This window comes from Oncorhynchus kisutch, linkage group LG26 (genome assembly GCF_002021735.2).
Source record: "Oncorhynchus kisutch isolate 150728-3 linkage group LG26, Okis_V2, whole genome shotgun sequence".
Taxonomy (NCBI): Eukaryota; Metazoa; Chordata; class Actinopteri; order Salmoniformes; family Salmonidae; genus Oncorhynchus; species Oncorhynchus kisutch.
Window position 1 is genome coordinate 8079798 of NC_034199.2, and position 19574 is coordinate 8099371.

The 19574-nt window shown below is 40.5% G+C and overlaps 1 protein-coding gene across 2 annotated transcripts in view; it reads left to right on the top strand.

Annotated features, from left to right (window-relative positions):
• Nucleotides 1-5753: 5753 nt before the first annotated feature.
• Nucleotides 5754-19574, top strand: part of LOC109871308 (inactive dipeptidyl peptidase 10-like) — a 142392-nt gene continuing 128571 nt past the window's right edge. For both annotated transcript variants that reach the window (XM_031806044.1, XM_031806045.1), the window contains exon 1: nt 5754-6166. In XM_031806044.1, the coding sequence (XP_031661904.1) occupies nt 6098-6166 (69 nt within the window). In that variant the 5' untranslated portion in view covers nt 5754-6097. The remainder of the gene's footprint in view (nt 6167-19574) is intronic.

Genomic DNA, 19574 nt, shown 5'->3' on the forward strand with positions numbered 1-19574 from the left:
CTTGAAAAGTATTCACCCCCTTGGCATTTTTCCTATTTTGTTGCCATTTGATTTGCACAACAAGCCTACCACTTTGAAGATGAAAAATATGTTTTATAGTGAAACATACAAGAAATAAGACCACAAAACAGAAAAATGGAGTGTGCATAACTATTCACCCACCACCAAAGTCAATACTTTGTAGAGTCACCTTTTGCAGTAGTTATAGCTGCAGGTCTCTTGAGGTATGACTCTATAAGCTTGGCACATCTAGCCACTGGATTTTTTGCCCATTCTTCAAGGCAAAACTGCTCAAGCTCCTTCAAGTTGGATGGGTTCTATTGGTGTCCAGCAATCTTTAAGTCATACAACATATTCTCAATTGGATTGAGGTCTAGGCTTTGACTAGGCCATTCCAAGACATTTAAATGTTTCCCCTTAAACCACTCGGTGGTTGCTTTAGCAGTATGCTTAGGGTCATTGACCTGCTGGAAGGTGAACCTCCATCCCAGCCTCAAATCTCTGGAAAACTGACACAGGTTTCCTCAAGAAGTTCCATGTATTTAGCGACATCCTTCAATTCCGAACAGTTTCCCAGTCCCTGCCGATGAAAAACATCCCCAAAGTATGATGCTGGCACCACCATGCGTCACTGTGGGGATGGAGTTCTCGGGGTGATGAGAGGTGTTGGGTTTGCGCCGGACATAGCATTTTCCTTGATGTCCAAAAAACTCATTTTAAGTTTAATCTGACCAGAGTACCTTCCTCTACATGTTTGAGGAGTCTCGCACATGCCTTTTGGCGAACACCAAACATGTTTGAACACCAAACGTGTTTCTTTAAGCAATGGCTTTGTTTCTGGCCAATCCATAAAGCCCAACTCTATGAAGAGTACAGCTTAAAGTGGTCCTATGGACAAATACTCCAATCTCCACTGTGGAGCTTTGCAGCTCCTTCAGGGTTATCTTTGGTCTCTTTGTTGCCTCTCTGATTAATTCCCTCCTTGCCTGGTCCATGAGTTTTGGTGGGCGGCCCTCTCTTGGCAGGTTTGTTGTGGTGCCATATTCTTTCCATTTTTTAATAATGGATTAAATGGTGCTCCGTAGGATGTTCAAAGTTTTTGATATTTTTTTATAACGCAACCCTGATCTGTACTTCTCCACAACTTTGTCCCTGACCTGTTTGGAGAGCTCCTTGGTATTCATGGTGCCGCTTGCTTGGCAGTGCTCCTTGCCTAGTGGTGTTGCAGACTCTGGGGCCTTTCAGAACAGGTGTATATATACTGAGATCATGTGACAGATCATGTGACACTTAGATTGCACACAGTTGGACTTTATTTAACTAATTATGTGACTTCTGATGGTAATTGGTTGCACCAGATCTTATTTAGGGGCTTCATAGCAAAGGGGGTGAATACATATGCACGCACCACTTTTCAGGTTATTTTATTTCAATTTTTTGAAACAAGTAATTTTTTAAATTTCACTTCACCAATTTGGACTATTTTGTGTATGTCCATTAAATGAAATCCAAATAAAAATCCATTCAAATTACAGGTTGTAATGCAGCAAAACAGGAAAAACTCCAAAGGGGATGAATACTTTTGCAGGGCACTGTATATTCTTCTATAGTCAATTAATTAATTATCCACTAGTCATGGTTTACCTGCTCAGTGTCTTCTCTCAGTTCAGAAGGAACCATGGTTTAAGAGTGATACCGACTAAATAATAAACACTGTCTATAGTGGAAGTATCAAATAGCAAAATAACATTTTGGAGTGATTCTTTAAACCATAAAACTGCTTAATGACTGTAAAACTCTGCGTGCCTTTTAACAAGCACCACACACACATTCACGAAGGTTCTCCTCCACATACCTACTGTAACTGTTGTTAGTGAAATGTTAATTGGCAAATATTTTCACATTCTTTGCAAATCCACACCTGTGTGAGTTTAAGTGAGCAACAGGGATAGTGAGCCAGAAAGAAAGGGGAGAAACTTCACAACTCACCAAGGGAAGTGTCTGTTGAATTAGGACACAAGGTTTTTCACCTGAAAAAAGGGTTGTTGAAGGACAAGTTAAATGTTATTTGCTTTACAAACATAGATGATTAGATGTGATTCAATTTTGTTATTATTATTTTTTAAATGTTATTTAGTTTTGCCACAATTAGTTGTAAACTTAGACATACACAGATCCACAAGACATATTACACAACAGTCAAAACAGAAAAAGACGAGAAAAGAAACATCATAAAACTTGACAAACATTAATTACATCACACTTGCTCAGACCCACATGTTGCCACCATATCAGTACGTATCCATATTTGTTCAATGTTTTGTTTATTTCTGATATTGTTTCTTATTTATTTATTATCATTTATTATCATTTCTTCATTATTTATTATCATAATCAATTGCCATTAGTTTCAGTCATTGGTTGTGTCCAATGCTTGCAAGACTCTCTATATGGCTTCAGATAGTGCTATGTTGTTTCTGTCTGTAGCCAGATTATTTTTCCACTTTTAAATAATAAAGCTTATGATTCTTCCATTCTCTTAAAGTTAGGGTATCATTTCACTTCCAGTATTTAAGTAACAGCTTCTTCAATATAAGTGAGGAAAATTATATTCTTCAACCCATTGGATATCTCACCATTCTCCCATAAACCATGTCTTGAAGTATTCAAATAGACAGGTTAAAATTATGGATCTTGATGGGGACTTTTTCAAATTATGTTTCAAAGTACATTTGTCTAGGACTACCAGGATTCACATTGTGTGACCCTGCAGTAAAATGGTATTAACTAGCACCTAGTGCAAAGTTAGTTAATGGTTAGCTGTCATGTTCTGACCTTAGTTCCTTTGTTATGTCTTTGTTTAGTATGGTCAGGGCGTGAGTTGGGTGCGTTGTCTATGTTAGGTTTTCTATGATTTTCTATTTCTGTGTTTGGCCTGGTATGGTTCTCAATCAGAGGCAGCTGTCAATCTTTGTCCCTGATTGAGAACCATATTTAGGTAGCCTGTTTTCTATTGTGTTTTGTGGGTGGTTGTTTTCTGTCTTTGTGTGTCTGCACCAGATAGAACTGTTTCGGTTGTCTTCATTGTTATTTTGTTATTCAGTGTTCAGTTTTCATTAAATAAGATGAACACGTAACACTCTGCGCATTGGTCCTCACCTTCTTTCCAAGACAGCCGTTACATTAGCATTCCGCACTAACCTCATAAAATATATTGGTTAAAAATACATATTTTTGGCGTGCCTCATATATACACATGAAAATACAAATAATGTGCAAACAAAACCATTAGGAGCAACAAACAAAAAAATTACATTTAAAATAAAATAATTTTGGCCATCATTTTGTCTCATACACTTACTTACAAAACTATCCAGCTAGCCTTCATAAACACAGCAATGCAAATGGGCATGCAGCACATCAGTTATACTGTGATGTTCTCCATGGGTATAATCTGTATTCGGGACCAAGATGTAATAATATGAAATCACGTTGCTGCGACATGTTGAGGAGGTAGGAAGATGACCAAATGCGATGGTTATGATATTACCTTCAGATTACGTTGCCACAATGTTGTGGGAAGGTAATTACATGACATTACCAATAATTACCAATCCATTACGTTGGTCGTGGTTATGTAACTTGTTTGCTAGGAAGAGCTGCTTCTCATCAAACATATTCCACCAAAAATAAATAAACTCAGATTACATCAGTCAGATAAAATGTAATTGTATTTGTCACATGCTTCATAAACAACAGGTGTAGACTAACAGTGAAATGCTTACTTACGGGCCCTTCCCAACAATGGCAGGGACCATACCAAGCGGTGATACAGCCAGTCAAGATGCTCTCAATGGTGCAGCTGTAGAACCTTTTGAAATTCTGAGGGCCCATGCCGATTGTTTTCAGCCAATGGTCATTGGTAAACTTTTTGACAGGGTGGTATCAGTAAAAGCAGGATCTGGCTTGTTCATTTTGACACCGTGGGGTTCAGGACTTCAGCACCAGGGACAGAATGCGCTCAGTAGCTGAAGAGGGTTCATGATTCAAATGGATAAATATTAACCAACCAATAGCTAGCTTTATGCCATAATATAGCCTATGGTGCTTGACTTGGACTGGAGCTGTCCAGAGCCCCGTACTGGCACTTCACATTTTGGGAGAATTATGTACCTGCTCCTCTACAACACAAAGTAGCTTATCTCTGCCCGAGATTCACACACCAAGCCGAAAAAAAGTTGATAAAAGCAGAATATAGGTGGTATCTGCATTGAATAGTAATGGAGAGTGGCCATTCATTTCCTGATTCCACTTTGTTCAAGTTTATTTGCCTCTAGTCTGTGAATCTATGCGTGACAGTAGGCTGGTCAATATTGTGCCGATCTGAAATAAAGTTTCCAAAGTTTCCAACTTTTCCAAGTTGTCAAATGAGGGTTTGTTTGTAAGATCATGGAAATTTGTTTGATAATTTTAGTTAATGTGATTCATGAAGGCACACTTTTAAATATTATCAACCACTTAAAAATCTACATATCAGCCATTATCGGAATGACCCTTAAGTGCGTGTCTGTGTATGCTCTGTGTAAGAGTGCGAGTGGGCTGTTGCCTGAGGAGACAGCGCGACATTTCAGCAGCAGGAACACAATAATGACAGACAACAGACTAACTAGATAGCCAATTCAAAACATAACTTGCAGCAGTTATCCCGCTTGTAACAATAGCTAACTATGCATTAATGTCGTTGTCGCCTTTCCACTGGCACTGTAGGAAACCTAAATAAATCTGCACCGTTGGAAAACTGGGATTCCCCTCTATTAAATAGAAGCCATGTAATTGCAACAATGTTTTAAAATTTCTAAAAATGGACTTACTGACAAATAACTAAGCATAGAGCATAGATCGCCCCTGAAACATTTTAGCCTTATATATAAACATGTCTAGTCAGATACCTTGCTTTGAAGTATCCTCCTACCTTATGCATGTGATCCCTGGTTTATTGAATGAGTAAATCGTTGCCAACCATCCTCCAAGACAGCTACTGTGTGTGCAGGCTTTTGTTCAAGCCCTGGTCTAACCTCATTGTAGCCTAAACATCAGCTGCTCAGTGGGACCTTGATAGGCAGACTTGGGTGTTCCAGGGCCCGGATCAAAGGCCAAGCCTGCACACCCAGGAGTTCTCCAGATGGAGGGTTGAACACATGTTGATGTGACTAACGGTGCAGTTCTACTTGGGGGGGGTTAAATGTCTAAATAGGATCAGACACAGCAGCCTTCCAGTCTCAATAATGCTTACTTTTTCGTGAGGTTATAATAATAGTCATGGCAATTTGGTTAAAAGTCATGGAGAAGTCATCAAACGTGTATGAATCCTTAACAGAGAATAATCAGAGGCTTCTATAGCATGTCATTTGTGAATGTCGGCGAACATAATATAATAGACCATCGTGGAAAAAGGCAGCTCCTGCACTTATTTTATCCCATGTCAAGCACGGAGCCTACCATCATCAACTGTACACACATCACGGGAAAACTAGAAGGATGTACAAGCTAATGCTTCGGCTATTAACGTTCTGAAATAGCAAAATATATGTAAATAATTTGCTCATTTGAGCTCTTTGGGTCGTCAGTCAATTTATATTATGTTAAACACGTAATCACCCCCACCCATTTTTACAGTGGGAACGCATCGGCATCAGATCACTCCGTTGCCCCATCCTCTCCTCCCCCTCCCAGTTCCTCACCACAGCCTCACCCTGGATCACACAGACTAGACGAGGACCGAGCAGTCAAGATCCCCTCGTTAGTCGCTTGCAGATTGATAGAGGTGTATAAGGCAGCCAGTATATTTTCTGTTTAGGCTACTTAATTCTGACGACTAAATATTTTGCCCTCTCTTGAACATAATGTGGAGAGACAAGTGTTCTCGGCAGACATTCGAAGACCTAGCATAATTCATTCGTGACGGACCCCATTGCTGCATGCCTCCTGTTTAAGATTCTGCCGTTTTGACTAATCCACGGGACAGTGGCATCCGACTACAGAGCATCTTTAGGATTCACAGCGAGTTGAGTCCAAGTTCTATTACCAGCAGTTTACCATGACAGCCACTAAGGAGGCGGCGCAGCCGAATCAGAGACAGAAGCCACCGCCAAAGGATGATGAGGAGGTGGGCTTGCCAGTCTATCTATTTGCCAGGATCTGTGGTTAGGCTATTGAAGAGTTAATGAGCTATTTCTATTTTATTATCATGTGTTCTCCATCAGTGTTACACAACTATGTGTCAAACCTATTTACTTAGTCTATTCTACAAGGTCAGTTCGGCTATATAATTACATAGTGCCCAAAATGTGATGAAGCAAATTAATGCCAGTTCATGTGTGTGGCAGAGTGTGAGAAATAGGGGTCATTTAACATCTGAATAGGCCTACTATCTATATTTTAGAACATGGTATATTCAGGAATATATTTCGTAGTCTACAGGAGGGGAGTGAAGGGATGTCTTTCACTTAGATTGTGGTTTAACTGTTGGCTGTTAAACCACAATCTTTCCTATAGCTTTCTGTCCATGCGCTTATTTACCCTATAGCTTTCTGTCCATGCGCTCCCAATCGTGCGAGAATATTAAAAGACATTAAGCTCTTGTGTTGCATTTATCGCTATTATATACATTAGTGGCTCTCTATGAAGAGTTTGTCAGCGGTAATGCCCGAGAGTAATGAGTGCTCTCGTGGGAATCGTGAAACTTGCACTCCCAGAGATAGATAGAGAGGGAGACCGCGCCGCGTGCGTGCTCGGCTCGGGCAAGATTGTAATTCAGCGGTTGCCTCCTGTCAGCCCGGTCAGTGCTATCCGGGTTCCGTGGGACGTCCCCACCCTAACCTAAACCTACCATTATCCTAACCCTTATCATAACCATAACCTTTACCTAACCCTAACTATTTTCTGTATTTTGGGCATGTAAACCACAATTATTCAGGAGGCAGGCCTGACGATGATTATTGTCAGTATGTTCATGCAGTACAAATATCTCTCAGAGATCATGTTCTATTCTGCAATGTTTTTGTTCGGCATCTGCAATGTTTCTAGTTAAACATTTAAACGGGTGATATCAGTGTCTGGAGGAATTGTTGGAGCGTTACAATTTAACAACTAGCGGCTGGTCGGTGCATTAACTCTAATGATTGATATTGCTTCCCTAAATGTTTAAACAACCCCCATGTGCAGTGTGGCACCCGGGAAAAATATCTTCCAGACCATTTCTATCCATCTGCTGTGATGTGGGTGGTCTCATACTGTATATTTTATTGTCTGTGGCCACCAGAATCTCAATTGTAAATGTCAGTTTTTGGTGTCATTTGTGGGGTCTTACGAGTTTATTAAGCACCATGGACAGCACCCACAAATACTGTACCACTTCAGGAATATATGTTTCAGAGGGGTTGGGTTGAATGCGGAAGACACATTTCAGTTGAATTCATTCAGTTGTATAACTGGCTAGGTATCCCCTTTACCTTTCCCTTTCCCTTCAAATCTAAGTCTCCAAAGCAATGCTCCTCTTGTGCTTATGATGTAGCTTGTATGTTCTTGTGATGAAGGACACACTGCAGTCTGAACAGAAACTCAACCACACTGTAATACATACCAACATCCTTTATCGTATCTCTGAAATGCTGTTTTGCTCTAACCTTGAAAACTTCTGCTTCGATTGAAGGATGTTGTGTCAGGGGTACCATTTTTATTTACAGAGTTCAAATAGCATTTAATATGAGATGAGATTTTGATTGGGCCTACCTGGAGTGACAGTTGGACATGGAGGGTTTGCACTTTTGTGATGATTTAATTAGTTGCATTGCACCAGGCATGCTCATTCAAGAACCCCCTGCTTGAACCCAGGTCTGAGTAATTCATTCATGACAAACATGCAGTTAGCTATATGTCACAGGATTGTAGTAACACGCAATGCCACATAGGCTATTTATGTCAGAGATTTTATGAGGCTCTCACTGACTGCGCCTGACTCGCTGACAGCCCTAAGCAGATCAACCATCCACAACATTTAATTAGTGCATTGAGAGATATACACATAGGGAAAATGCAAATAACTTTTATATAATCTAGTTCCAATTCACTGTCAACTTTCCCATTTCTCTTTTTCTTGTAATCATAACTGTTGCATGGGGATGGAGAATCTTTTGATAAAGTGTAAAAAAATAACAATAATACTTCTTTATAAGCCACAACAATCATATACATTTGTTTAGGCTCTCAACATTAAAACATGTTGATGTGTCCATACGGGTCAGGTTTGTGTCCTCTCTTGACATGGGTGCAAATGCCTAAAGATGTGCCTTGTATTACTGTAGCTTAGTATGGGGGGGGGGGGGGGGGGGGGGGGTGTACCTTTCTCTCCCAACAATCTACATAAATCTCATTGACAAATTTGACCTTTTAGATAGATATGTACACCTCTAATTTATACGGTCATACTTTACAACCTTAAAGTTAGTCATTGGCACAGTAATTTTTTGCCTACTTACCGAGCTACAGTGAATTTAAAATAATTGCTTAAAGAGAGGTTGAAAATAAGAACCAAACTCCTGGAGCAGCAGACAGGGCTGAGGAACAAAAAGAGTAAATCAGTTGCATGAGCAACCCTCTCAATCCAACTCCCACTGGCTTTGTCCTTCACTCTTGCTCCTCCGTTCTCCCTTAATTCGCCCCTCGCCGGTAATTTTATAGCTCAGTGGCTGCTGGATGCCCCAATGTCACCTATGTCTCCAAAAAAAAAAAACGTAAAGTGAGAGACTCTTAAAGTGCAGAGCCTGTGAGTTTGACTGGGCGTGTGACGACAATCTCCACTCAGACACATTCAGTTGTGTCTCAATGAGCTTACCCTGTGGATGGCTCCCCCATTACGATTTTCTTTTTCAATTTGATTTCCCTAGAATAGATGAAATACCTTTTTTTATTGGAGGGAAAGAGCTCAATTCTTATCCACGCTCTGAGCATAATTTGACTACGAATGTAGTCAGCTGTGTCTAATTGGCTTCAGTTAAATTTGATTGCAGGAGAGAAAAAGGCTTTAGCACATACCGTGTAATTTCAACCAAATCACATTTTAATTTGCGGTTGTGGGTAATTCATTCAGATAGTAAAAGCTGATTAATATAATTACTCTATTGTCCTGCATACGCTTCTGCGGAGGTGGTCTGGGCTAATATTCAGACATTATATGGTCTAATACAGATGATTGCATCCTGTGAATGGCTATGGCCCAATTTGACTCGATGTCGCTAGAAAACATTCTCTGTCCTATGCACGTCATTGACTCAGTCCGTCTTTTTACCAACACCAATATCGATATCAAAATCCACAAAAAACTATACAAGGAGGAATTGTTTTGGAATGAAATGATTGAGGGCTCGTATCTATTTCATATCTTGTTTGCTTTATAAACAATAAACATCACTTGGCATAGGAGAGAGAAGGAGTAGACATTCATAACAGATCATATGAACGCCATTGAGTGCAAACGTGTCATAGATTTTATTTCGGATTAGACACTTGACTTCAGCGCTAGACAATGACTATCACATGAAGCATCAGACATTGGTCATTAGAGCTCCGATAAACAAACAAGGAACCAAATAGGGCACCTATTCATTTGTGAATAGCACAGCTGCAACTCTCCATATCTACTGTGCTCAGCCACTCACATGAAAGAAAAACAGACTCGTAGATTGAGCTGTCTAAATGTTGAGAATTTAGTTCCATCAGGGCCCACTCATGTTTCCCTGTGTGTGTCATGGGCATGCTGGGTAGTGTAGTTTATACATTAGAGCCCCACTGTGGAGTACAGACAAGAATTCCAACAGTGGGTGAATGGCCTGTGGAGGCGATCAATGTCCATTTTCGGAGTAGCTTCAACTTTAACCTCAGTCAAAACTTGCACTTCGTACAAAGCTGCTGTGGATCGAATGTCTTGGTCGCTTATTGGAACGTGTTGTCTGTTCTTTGGTCCAAAAAAGTGTTCTGTTTATCCACTTCTATTTGAGGCTTTAACTGTTGAAAGCATTTGTAAGGCATATACTTGCATTGAGCAGGGTTCTGTGTTCTTGTGGCCAGTCATGTATGGACACCCAAGGTGTATATCACAGTAAATATGTGACAGGGTAATGTTGTGCTGTATGTTGTGTGGTGGTTTGCGTTGTGTTGTGATCATTGGTAAATGTTCAATTATCAGGGTACTGGTGGGTCTTGGGTACAGATGGATCAGATGCATGTCATTACAGAAATAACTAACACCTTCACAGCTTAAGGTGTTGTACTGTCTACTTTGAAGAATAAACACTCTACAAAGAATTACATATAGTTGAGCCATACTTTTCCAACTGTCATAGTTCTATAGACAAATCAGGAATCAGTAAACATTGAATTGGCTTTAGCAGATACTTTCGGTACATACAGTGACTTCAGAAAGTATTCACACCTCTTTACTTATTCCACATTTTGCTGCCAACTTTTGAAGAAAGCTTAGAGTGAGATTTGCTATGTCAATTTCATTGCCCACTGGCACAACCCCTAGATGGGAAATGTTACTGTTTAAGGCTAATTTCCTACAATTCCATGCATTTTAACATGGCTTAGGCATATGACCAGGGTGGAAATAAAAACAAATAAAAACCACAGGTCACGTGTATTCAGAATGCTTTGAACATTAAATGAACACTCACAATTCGACAATTTTGTGACATCGAGATTTTCTTTTTAGATTGCAGTCTCCTTGTCCATAGACTGCTTTCGAGGTAAAAACACAAACATTTTGTAATTTGGGTGGACTATCTCTTTAAAATAGGTCTGGAAGAAAATCCTGCTTGCTCTCCAAGAGGGTTGGCCTCCCCTGAAGTGCTGGGTGTTTGAAAATGTTCTTGTTATAACAATTAATTTCTCAATATCAATATTCAGTTGGTTTATGCCTACTAGTTGAAGATCCTTGTCATCATCTTGCTCTACATAGACAAAATGTGATGTTTTTATGAGTTGTGAGTTCCCCTATCATCTCTGCCTAGCATGTGCACAGTACTAACACTTATTTTGATTCCTGGAGTATTTAATATCCAATTTTTATTCAAGACTGTCCATGAATGGCTGCAAAATTACATAGCCTCATGTAATTCATTTTCAAAGACAAATAGGTATATCCGATTTCAAATATGTGATTAACTGGCAAAATTGGGAAGAATAATAATAAATAATAAATAATAATAATAATAAAAATAATAATAATAAAATAAGTGTAGGGAGTAACAATAGTGTTCTTGCTGACAAGCAAATATTTTCCATATATTTTTTAGGGTGGTAGGTAGCCTAGTGGTAAGAGTGTTGGACTCATAACCAAAAGGTTGCAAGATCAAATCCCTGAGCTGACCAGGTAAAATGATCTGTTGTTCTGCTCCTGAAAAAGGCCATCTTTGAAAAAAATGAATTTTTCTTAACTGATTTGCCTAGGTAAATACAATTTTAGCCCATTGTTAAAGAATGAGAATTGTTCCACTGATCAGACTGAAACATACCGTAGGTCTATCTACTGCCTTTTCGTTGTCACAGCCTAAACGGCAATCACCAAACGAAGGAACTAATGCATGTGTGGATTAAATCCACTTTAGTACATGCTGCCAAAAGGCATTCTGCAATAGGGACGGGAGTAACCTCTACCTCGTTTTGTTGACAACATTGTACATAAAACAGCGCTACCATGCTACTGTTTTCAGAGGTTTATAAACTCAGCAGAGAATGTTCTCTCTCTCCATTCAGCTCCACTCTAATTTTGAGGGGCGTTTCTTTAAAACATGCATCAAATCCCCTTGATCCCTTACATATGCTTCAATGTGCCGCTGTTCACAGTGCTGTGGCAAGACATGACAATGATAAAGATTCAGCTTTATCAGGTGCAGATGCTCCGATTTCAAAATGATTTGGAGCAGTCGAAAAGTTAACGTGCTGACTATACAATAGACTAATTAGACAAATATAAGCAGTGTTTTTCAATGCGTGAGATATGAGGTGTGCGGTGAGAATGTGAGGTCAAATGCATCTGTCTCATGACCAATACGTGAGAGTTGGCAGCCCTGTTACAGCCTGAATTTAAAATGGATTATGTTGATATTTTGTGTCAATGATCTACACACAATACCACATAATGTCAAAATGGAATTTTGTTAGTAGAACATTTCTGAAATGAGTAAAAAGAAAATGTCATCAGTCAGTAAGTGTTCAACACCTTTGTTATGGCAAGCCTAAACAAGTTCAGGAGTAAAAATGTGCTTAACAAATCGCATAATAAGTTGCATGGACTCACTTCATGTTCAATAATAATGGTTAACATGATTTTTGAATGACTAACCCATCTCTGTAACCCACATATACAATTATCTGTAAGGTCCCTCAACCAAGTAATACATTTCAAGCACAGATTCAACCACAAAGACCAGGTAGGTTTTTCAATGCCTTTCAAAGAAAGGCACTGATTGGTAGATTTGTACAACAAAAAAAACACAGTGAAAATCCCTTTGAGCATGGAAAAGTTATTAATGATACTTTGCATGGTGTATCAATACACCCAGTCGCTACAAAGATACAGGCGTTTTTCCCAACTCAGTTGCCGGAGAGGAAGGAAAATGCTCAGGGATTTCACCATGAGGCCAATGGTGATTTTAAAACAGTTTCAGAGTTTAATGGTTGTAATATGAGAAACTGAGGATGTATCAACAACATTGTAGTTACTCCACAATACTATCCTGAATGACATAGTGAGAAGAAGAAAGCCAGAATAAAAAATGCATCCTGTTTGCAACAAGGCACCATAAGTAATACTGCAAAATAATGTACCAAAGAAATTCACTTTTTGTCCTGAATACAAAGCATTATGTATTTTCACACATGGTGTTGGCTGCATCATGTTATGGTTACGCTTGTCATCGGCAAAGGCAAGGGAGTTTTTTTAGGATAAAAATAAATGGAATACAGCTATAAGCACAGAAAAAAATCCTAGAGGATACCCTGGTTCAGTCTGCTTTCCAACAGACACTGGGAGATTTTGTCACCTTTCAGCAGGACAATAACCTAAAACACAAGACCAAATCTACACTGGAGTTGCTTACCAAGATGAATGGCTTAGTTACAGTTTTTACTTAAATCGGCATGAAAATCTAGGGTAATAATTGAAAATGGCTGTTTAGCTTTGATCAACAATCTACTTGACAGAGCTTGAATAATTTGCAAAATAATAATCCAGGTGTGAAAGCTCTTAAAGACTTACACAAAAAGACTCGTGCTTCTACAAAGTATTGACTCAGGGGTATGAATACTTATGTAAATTAGGTATTTATGTTAATAATTTGCCCCAAAAATGCTAAAATGTCTAAAAACTTGTTTTCACTTTTTCATGATGGATTATTGTGTATAGATGGGTGAGAGATAAAAAACAATTTAATCGGTTTTGAATTCAGGCTGTAACACAACAAAATGTGGAATAAATCAAGGGGTATGAATACTTTCTGAAGGCACTGTATAATGCAAAAATAAGTAAGTTGGCCATTGTTATCTTTCCGTGACTTTTTGGATTCTGTCTTACGAAAGTTATTATCCCCTCCTTATGACTGTTTTATGAATGCATCATGACTGGTTGCTTCAGGTAAAAGTGTGAACCAAATCCCAAGTCCCTTAGCCAAACAAATATTGACATTTCATATTTGACTGGTGTGATTAAAGCATGTAGAGCATGTAGAGTCTACAAAGCATATATTGTCTATAATGATAGGGTGTAGTATATGTGTGATGATTTCTTCAGATATGTTCAGCATGCTCTTGGGTAGATTTGGTCCTTAGGCATGCTCAGACCAACACAGATACACAAAACGCAAAACAGCTCAACATTGACTAGAATTTTAACGTACACTAATGCAACAGACTGTATACCAATGTAGCGGCCGATTATGAATCTGGAATAAGTAATTGAATGCGTCCCTACAAATCAGTTTGATACCCTCTTTGATTAGAGCGGTATGTAAATCATTTGAATTATGGATTTCAATGCACTATGGCTACATCCCAAATGGACCTTATTACCTATGTAGTACACTCCTTTTGACTAGGACCCATAGGGCTCTGGTCAAATGTAGTGCAGTAGGGAAAATGGTGCCATTTGGGATACAGCTTAGGAAACCAGCATTATTACCACATTGGAGAGATGTATTGCCGTTGTATCGTGTGGTACAGATATGGAATTCAGAGTATTTTAAACAGTTGTTTACCACAGTTTTGATAGAACCATAACCCCCTAAGGTCTAAGGGCCCGGGACTCGGGGAATTGTTTTAAGATTTCAAGGGTAATTTAGCTTTTTTTATTTTTTTTATTTTAGGACCCCTGTAATTATATAAAAATGTTGTTTTCATTATTTGATGAAATGCATTGAATAATATATTCATACATGGCTAAAGAGTTTGGAAAAAATATATAAAGGAAGTTTATTTTGAAGTGTCTGTCCTATATCTAAGAGATATAAGAAAGATCAGGAAATAATATATATCTATTTTTTGTCCATATTTAACCCCTTTTGTGGGCACTAAAGTACCTCCATATACACTGAGTGTCCAAAACATTAGGAGCACCTGCTTTTTCCATGACATAGACTCCAGGTGAAAGCTATGATCCCTTATTGATGTCACCTGTTAGAAGACAGGTTAAAGAAGGATTTTATGCCTTGAGACAATTGAGACACAAATCAAATCACATCAAAAGCAAAACACTTGCCTGTTCCTGGTCTGCTTGTGTTGTTGTCCTGCAGTAGCTAGCTAGCTAGATCTGCAATTTCCTAAATTGTGGATTCAGATATGGATTTGGACTTGTGGGTAGCCTAGCGATTAGAGAGTTGGGCTTGCAACCACAAAGAGCCGACAAGGTGAAATATTTGTCAACGTGCTCTCGAGCAAGGCATTTAAAGGAAAATTCCACACAAAACCATTAGATCATTGTTGATATAGTTCCAAAATGTTTTGCTTGTCAGCACTTAAGTTTTCAAGATATGTAACTTTCAAAATACAGAAATCATACCAATCATACCGAAATCATACCAAATGAAACAAATACCGAACTATTTTTAGGTGGAGTTTTCCTTTAATCCTAATTTTCTCCAGGGGTGCCGTGTTGCTATGGCTGACTCTGTAAAGCAACACATTTCACTGCACCTATCAGGTGTACAGAATGTGACAATAAAATATATATATCTTTTTTTAACTTAATTGTCCATGGAGGCCAATGATTATAATTACAATTCTGATGTAACCATAAATTCATACGTTTTGCCACTGGCCTGAGACGATTGAAGTAACCTAGATGTAGTAGGCTCACGTTAACTAGCTAGCTAACTTAGCTGGTTCATTGTTGTTCTAAGCTAGCAAGCATTTTAGCCATGTAGCCTAGGCTAGGACAACAAAAACTAAAAACTTGTACTATTGTGTGACGGAGTCATAGACCATTTTGCCAACATGAAAGAGAGGAGGATGACATTGGTGTTCAACTAGTCTACAGGTAGGGTGAGTCAACATGTTTTTTCTACTTGCGCACACGCACGGACACACAAACAGAAATCAGTACCATGGAGAGCAACATATTTAGCAACGTTGATTGGACTAAAATGTTTTAGGTATCTTTAAATTTGTTTTCACTGTATTACACTAAGCATATATAGCCTAGTTGATTTGATGATGTTTAATAATGCTCTAATAATAGAGGAAGTGCTCCTGTTTTCTTTGTGATGGTTTCTCTTCATGGTTCTAAATCAGTAGTTGTTTAGTAAACTATCAGCCTGGTCTCATAGACTAGAATCAACATACTAAAAGAAAATCCATATGTTACGTTTGGTATGGGTACAGAAGACAGAAGGTTACTTAAGGCAAAAACAAAAGAAGGGTGCTTGGTCAGGGTGGATGAATGGGCGTGAAGGTTGCATGTTTGAATCTCATCACAGACAACTTTACCATTTTAGCTAATTAGCAACTTTGAAACTACTTACTATGTTAGCTAACCCTAACATTAACCCTAGCCTAGCTAATGTAAGCTAACTAGCTAACGTTAACGTTAGCCACCTTGCTATTGTTTGCCACAACAAATTGGAATTCGTAACATGTCACACTGTACGTATTGAAAATTCGTGCCGTTATAGGAATTGTAATTTGTAACATATCATATCATAAATGGATGATGGAAATCCACAAATTAATACATACCATACCAAACTTTAACTTATTGACACTACCCATCCCTTAAGCGGGATAATTGTCATCAGCAACCGCTGAATAGCATAGCGCCACAGTCAAATAATATGACTAAAAATATTCATATTCATGAAATCACAAGTGCAATATTGCAAAACACAGCTTAGCCTTTTGTTAATCCACCTGTCGTCTCAGATTTTGAAATTATGCTTTACAGCGAAAGCAATCCAAGCGTTTGTGTAAATTTATCGATCGCATGACAAAACATTAAGTACACTTAGTGGTAAGGTAGCTTGGTCACGGCAAGGTAGCTTGGTCACGAAAATCAGAAAAGCAATCAAATGAATCGTTTACCTTTGATGATCTTCGGATGTTTTCACTCACGAGACTCCCATTTACACAACAAATGTTCCTTTTGTTCCATAAAGATTATTTTAAAATCCAAAATACCTCCGTTTGTTTGTCGCGTTATGTTCAGAAATGCACAGGAAAGAGCGGTCACGACAATGCAGACAAACATTCCAAATAATATGTCCACAGAAACATGTCAAACGTTTTTTTATAATCAATCCTCGGGTTGTTTTTAAAATATATATTCAATAATAATATATCAACCGGGAGTGTAGGTTTTTCAATAGGACAGGGAGAAACAATGGCCGCTTTACCCTGTTGCGCAAAACTCACTCTGAAAGCCCCCCCTATCCACTTACGCAATGTGATATTTCTCGCTCATTTTTCAAATAAAAGCCTGAAACTATGTCTAAAGACTGTTGACACATTAGGGAAGCCACGGAAAAAGGAATCTGGTTGATATCCCTTTAAATGGAGGATAGGCATGCATAGGAACAGAATAAATAAATAAGAGGCTAACTCCTTTGTCTGATTGGATTTTCCTCAGGTTTTCACCTGCAATATCAGTTCTGTTATAGTCACAGACAATATTCTGACAGTTTTGGAAACTTTAGAGTGTTTTCTATCCTAATCTGACAATTATATGCATATTCTAGTTTCTGGGGCTGAGAAATAGGCAGTTCCAAATGGGTACGTTTTATAGCCTAAAACGAAAATACTGCCCCCTACACGCAAAAGGTTAACAGATGGTATCATACCTATTTGATGTGTTCTGGATTTTAGTTTACTATGTTACGTCTACCCTTGAGTCCAGGTTGCAGATGTCAGAAACATTAAATTGCTTGACCATGCTGTAGGTCAGGGGTCTGCATCAGGCTGATTGAGTGATTTTGTTTTGTCCCCCCAAAGTTTTACTTTATTTTTACAATTTTCTACATTGTAGAATAATAGTGAACACATCAAAACTATGAAATAACACATATGGATTTCTTGGGTGGGGGGGGGCACAGGGAGAGTGTGGCAGAGTCAGGAGTCAGACCTGCGAAGCAGAGACTGTGAAGGAGTTAATGGGGAAATTGGAGGATAGAGTTATGAGGGAGTTGCTGTGTTGGTGCATTAGGCATGGAATTCGCCCGACGGAGCGAGTCGGGGATTTGATGGCACCTGGGTCAGTGCGCCACACTCACCAGTGTTAGTCGGCTGGTGAAGATTGTGCCAGCCTCACGCACCAGGCCTCCTGTGCACCTCCCTAGCCTTGCACGTCCTGTGCCAGCCCTGCTCTCAAAATCTCCAGTACGCCTTCACGGTCCGGTCCATCCTGTGCCACCTCCACACACCAGCCCTCCGGTGGCAGCTCCCCGCACCAGGCTTCCTGTGCGTGTCCTCGGCCCAGTACCACCAGTGCCAGCACCACGCACCAGGCCTTCAGTGCGCTTCGGCTGTCCAGCGCTGCCAGACCCTTCCTCCTCTCCAGCGCTGCCGGAGTCTCCTGCCTGTTTAGCGCTGCCAGAGCCTTCCTCCTCTACAGCACTGCTGGAGTCTCCTGCCTGTTTAGCGCTGCCAGAGCCTTCCTCCTCTACAGCGCTGCTGGAGTCTCCTGCCTGTTCAGCACTGCCAGAGCTGCCAGTCTGCATGGAGCAGCCAGAGCTGCCAGTCTGCATGGAGCAGCCAGAGCTGCCAGTCTGCATGGAGCAGCCAGAGCTGCCAGTCTGCATGGAGCAGCCAGAGCTGCCAGTCTGCATGGAGCAGCCAGAGCTGCCAGTCTGCATGGAGCAGCCAGAGCTGCCAGTCTGCATGGAGCAGCCAGAGCTGCCAGTTTGCATGGAGCAGCCAGAGCTGCCAGTTTGCATGGAGCAGCCAGAGCTGCCAGTGTGCATGGAGTAGCCAGAGCTGCCAGTCTGCATGGAGCTGCCAGTCTGCATGGAGATGCCAGTCTGCATGGAGCTGCCAGTCTGCATGGAGCTGCCAGAGCTGCCAGTCTGCATGGAGCAGCCAGATCCGCCAGTCAGCCAGGATCCGCCATTCAGCCAGGATCCGCCAGTCAGCCAGGATCTGCCGGAACCGCCAGTCAGCCAGGATCTGCCAGAACCACCAGCCAGCCAGGATCTGCCAGAGCCAACTACCTGCCTGAGCTTCCTGTCAGTACTGAGCTTCCTGTCAGTCCCGAGCTTCCCCTCAGTCCCGAGCTTCCCCTCAGTCCCGAGCTACCCCTCAGTCCCGAGCTACCCCTCAGTCCCGAGCTGCCACTCAGTCCAGTGGGGTCCTTGGTGAGGGTTACTAGGCCAAGGTCGGCGGCGAGGGTCGCCAATCAAAGGACGCGATGCAGGTGGACTAAGACTCTGTTGGAGTGGGGTCCACGTCCCGCGCCGGAGCCGCCACCGTGGACAGACGCCCACCCGGGCCCTCCCCTATGGGTTTAGGTGTGCGGCCGGGAGTCCGCACCTTGGGGGGGGGGGTGGGGGGTGGGGGGGTTCTGTCACGCCCTGGTCTAAGTATTTTGTGTTTATATCTTTATTAGGCCAGCGTTGTCTCTGATTGGGAACCATATTTAGGCAGCCATATTCTTTGAGTGTTTCGTGGGTGATTGTTCCTGTCTCTGTGTTTGTTTGCACCAGATAGGCTGTTTAGGTTTTCGTGTTATGTTTCTTGTTTTGTATTGTTCGTGTTTATTTAGTTTATTAAACGTGAATCTAAGTAATCACGCTGCGTTTTGGTCCGATCCCTGCTACACCTCCTCGTCAGAGGAGGAGATAGAAGAAAACCGTAACACTTGCACAATTGGTGGCTGACTAAATACTTTTTTGCCCCACTGTATGTGTCTTCACTTTTCTACATTAATATGGATGCTAACATGATTACAGCCATTCCTGAATGATTCATGAATAATGATGAGTGAGAATGTTACAGATGCTTAAATATCATACCCTTCCCCCAAATAAAATGCTAAC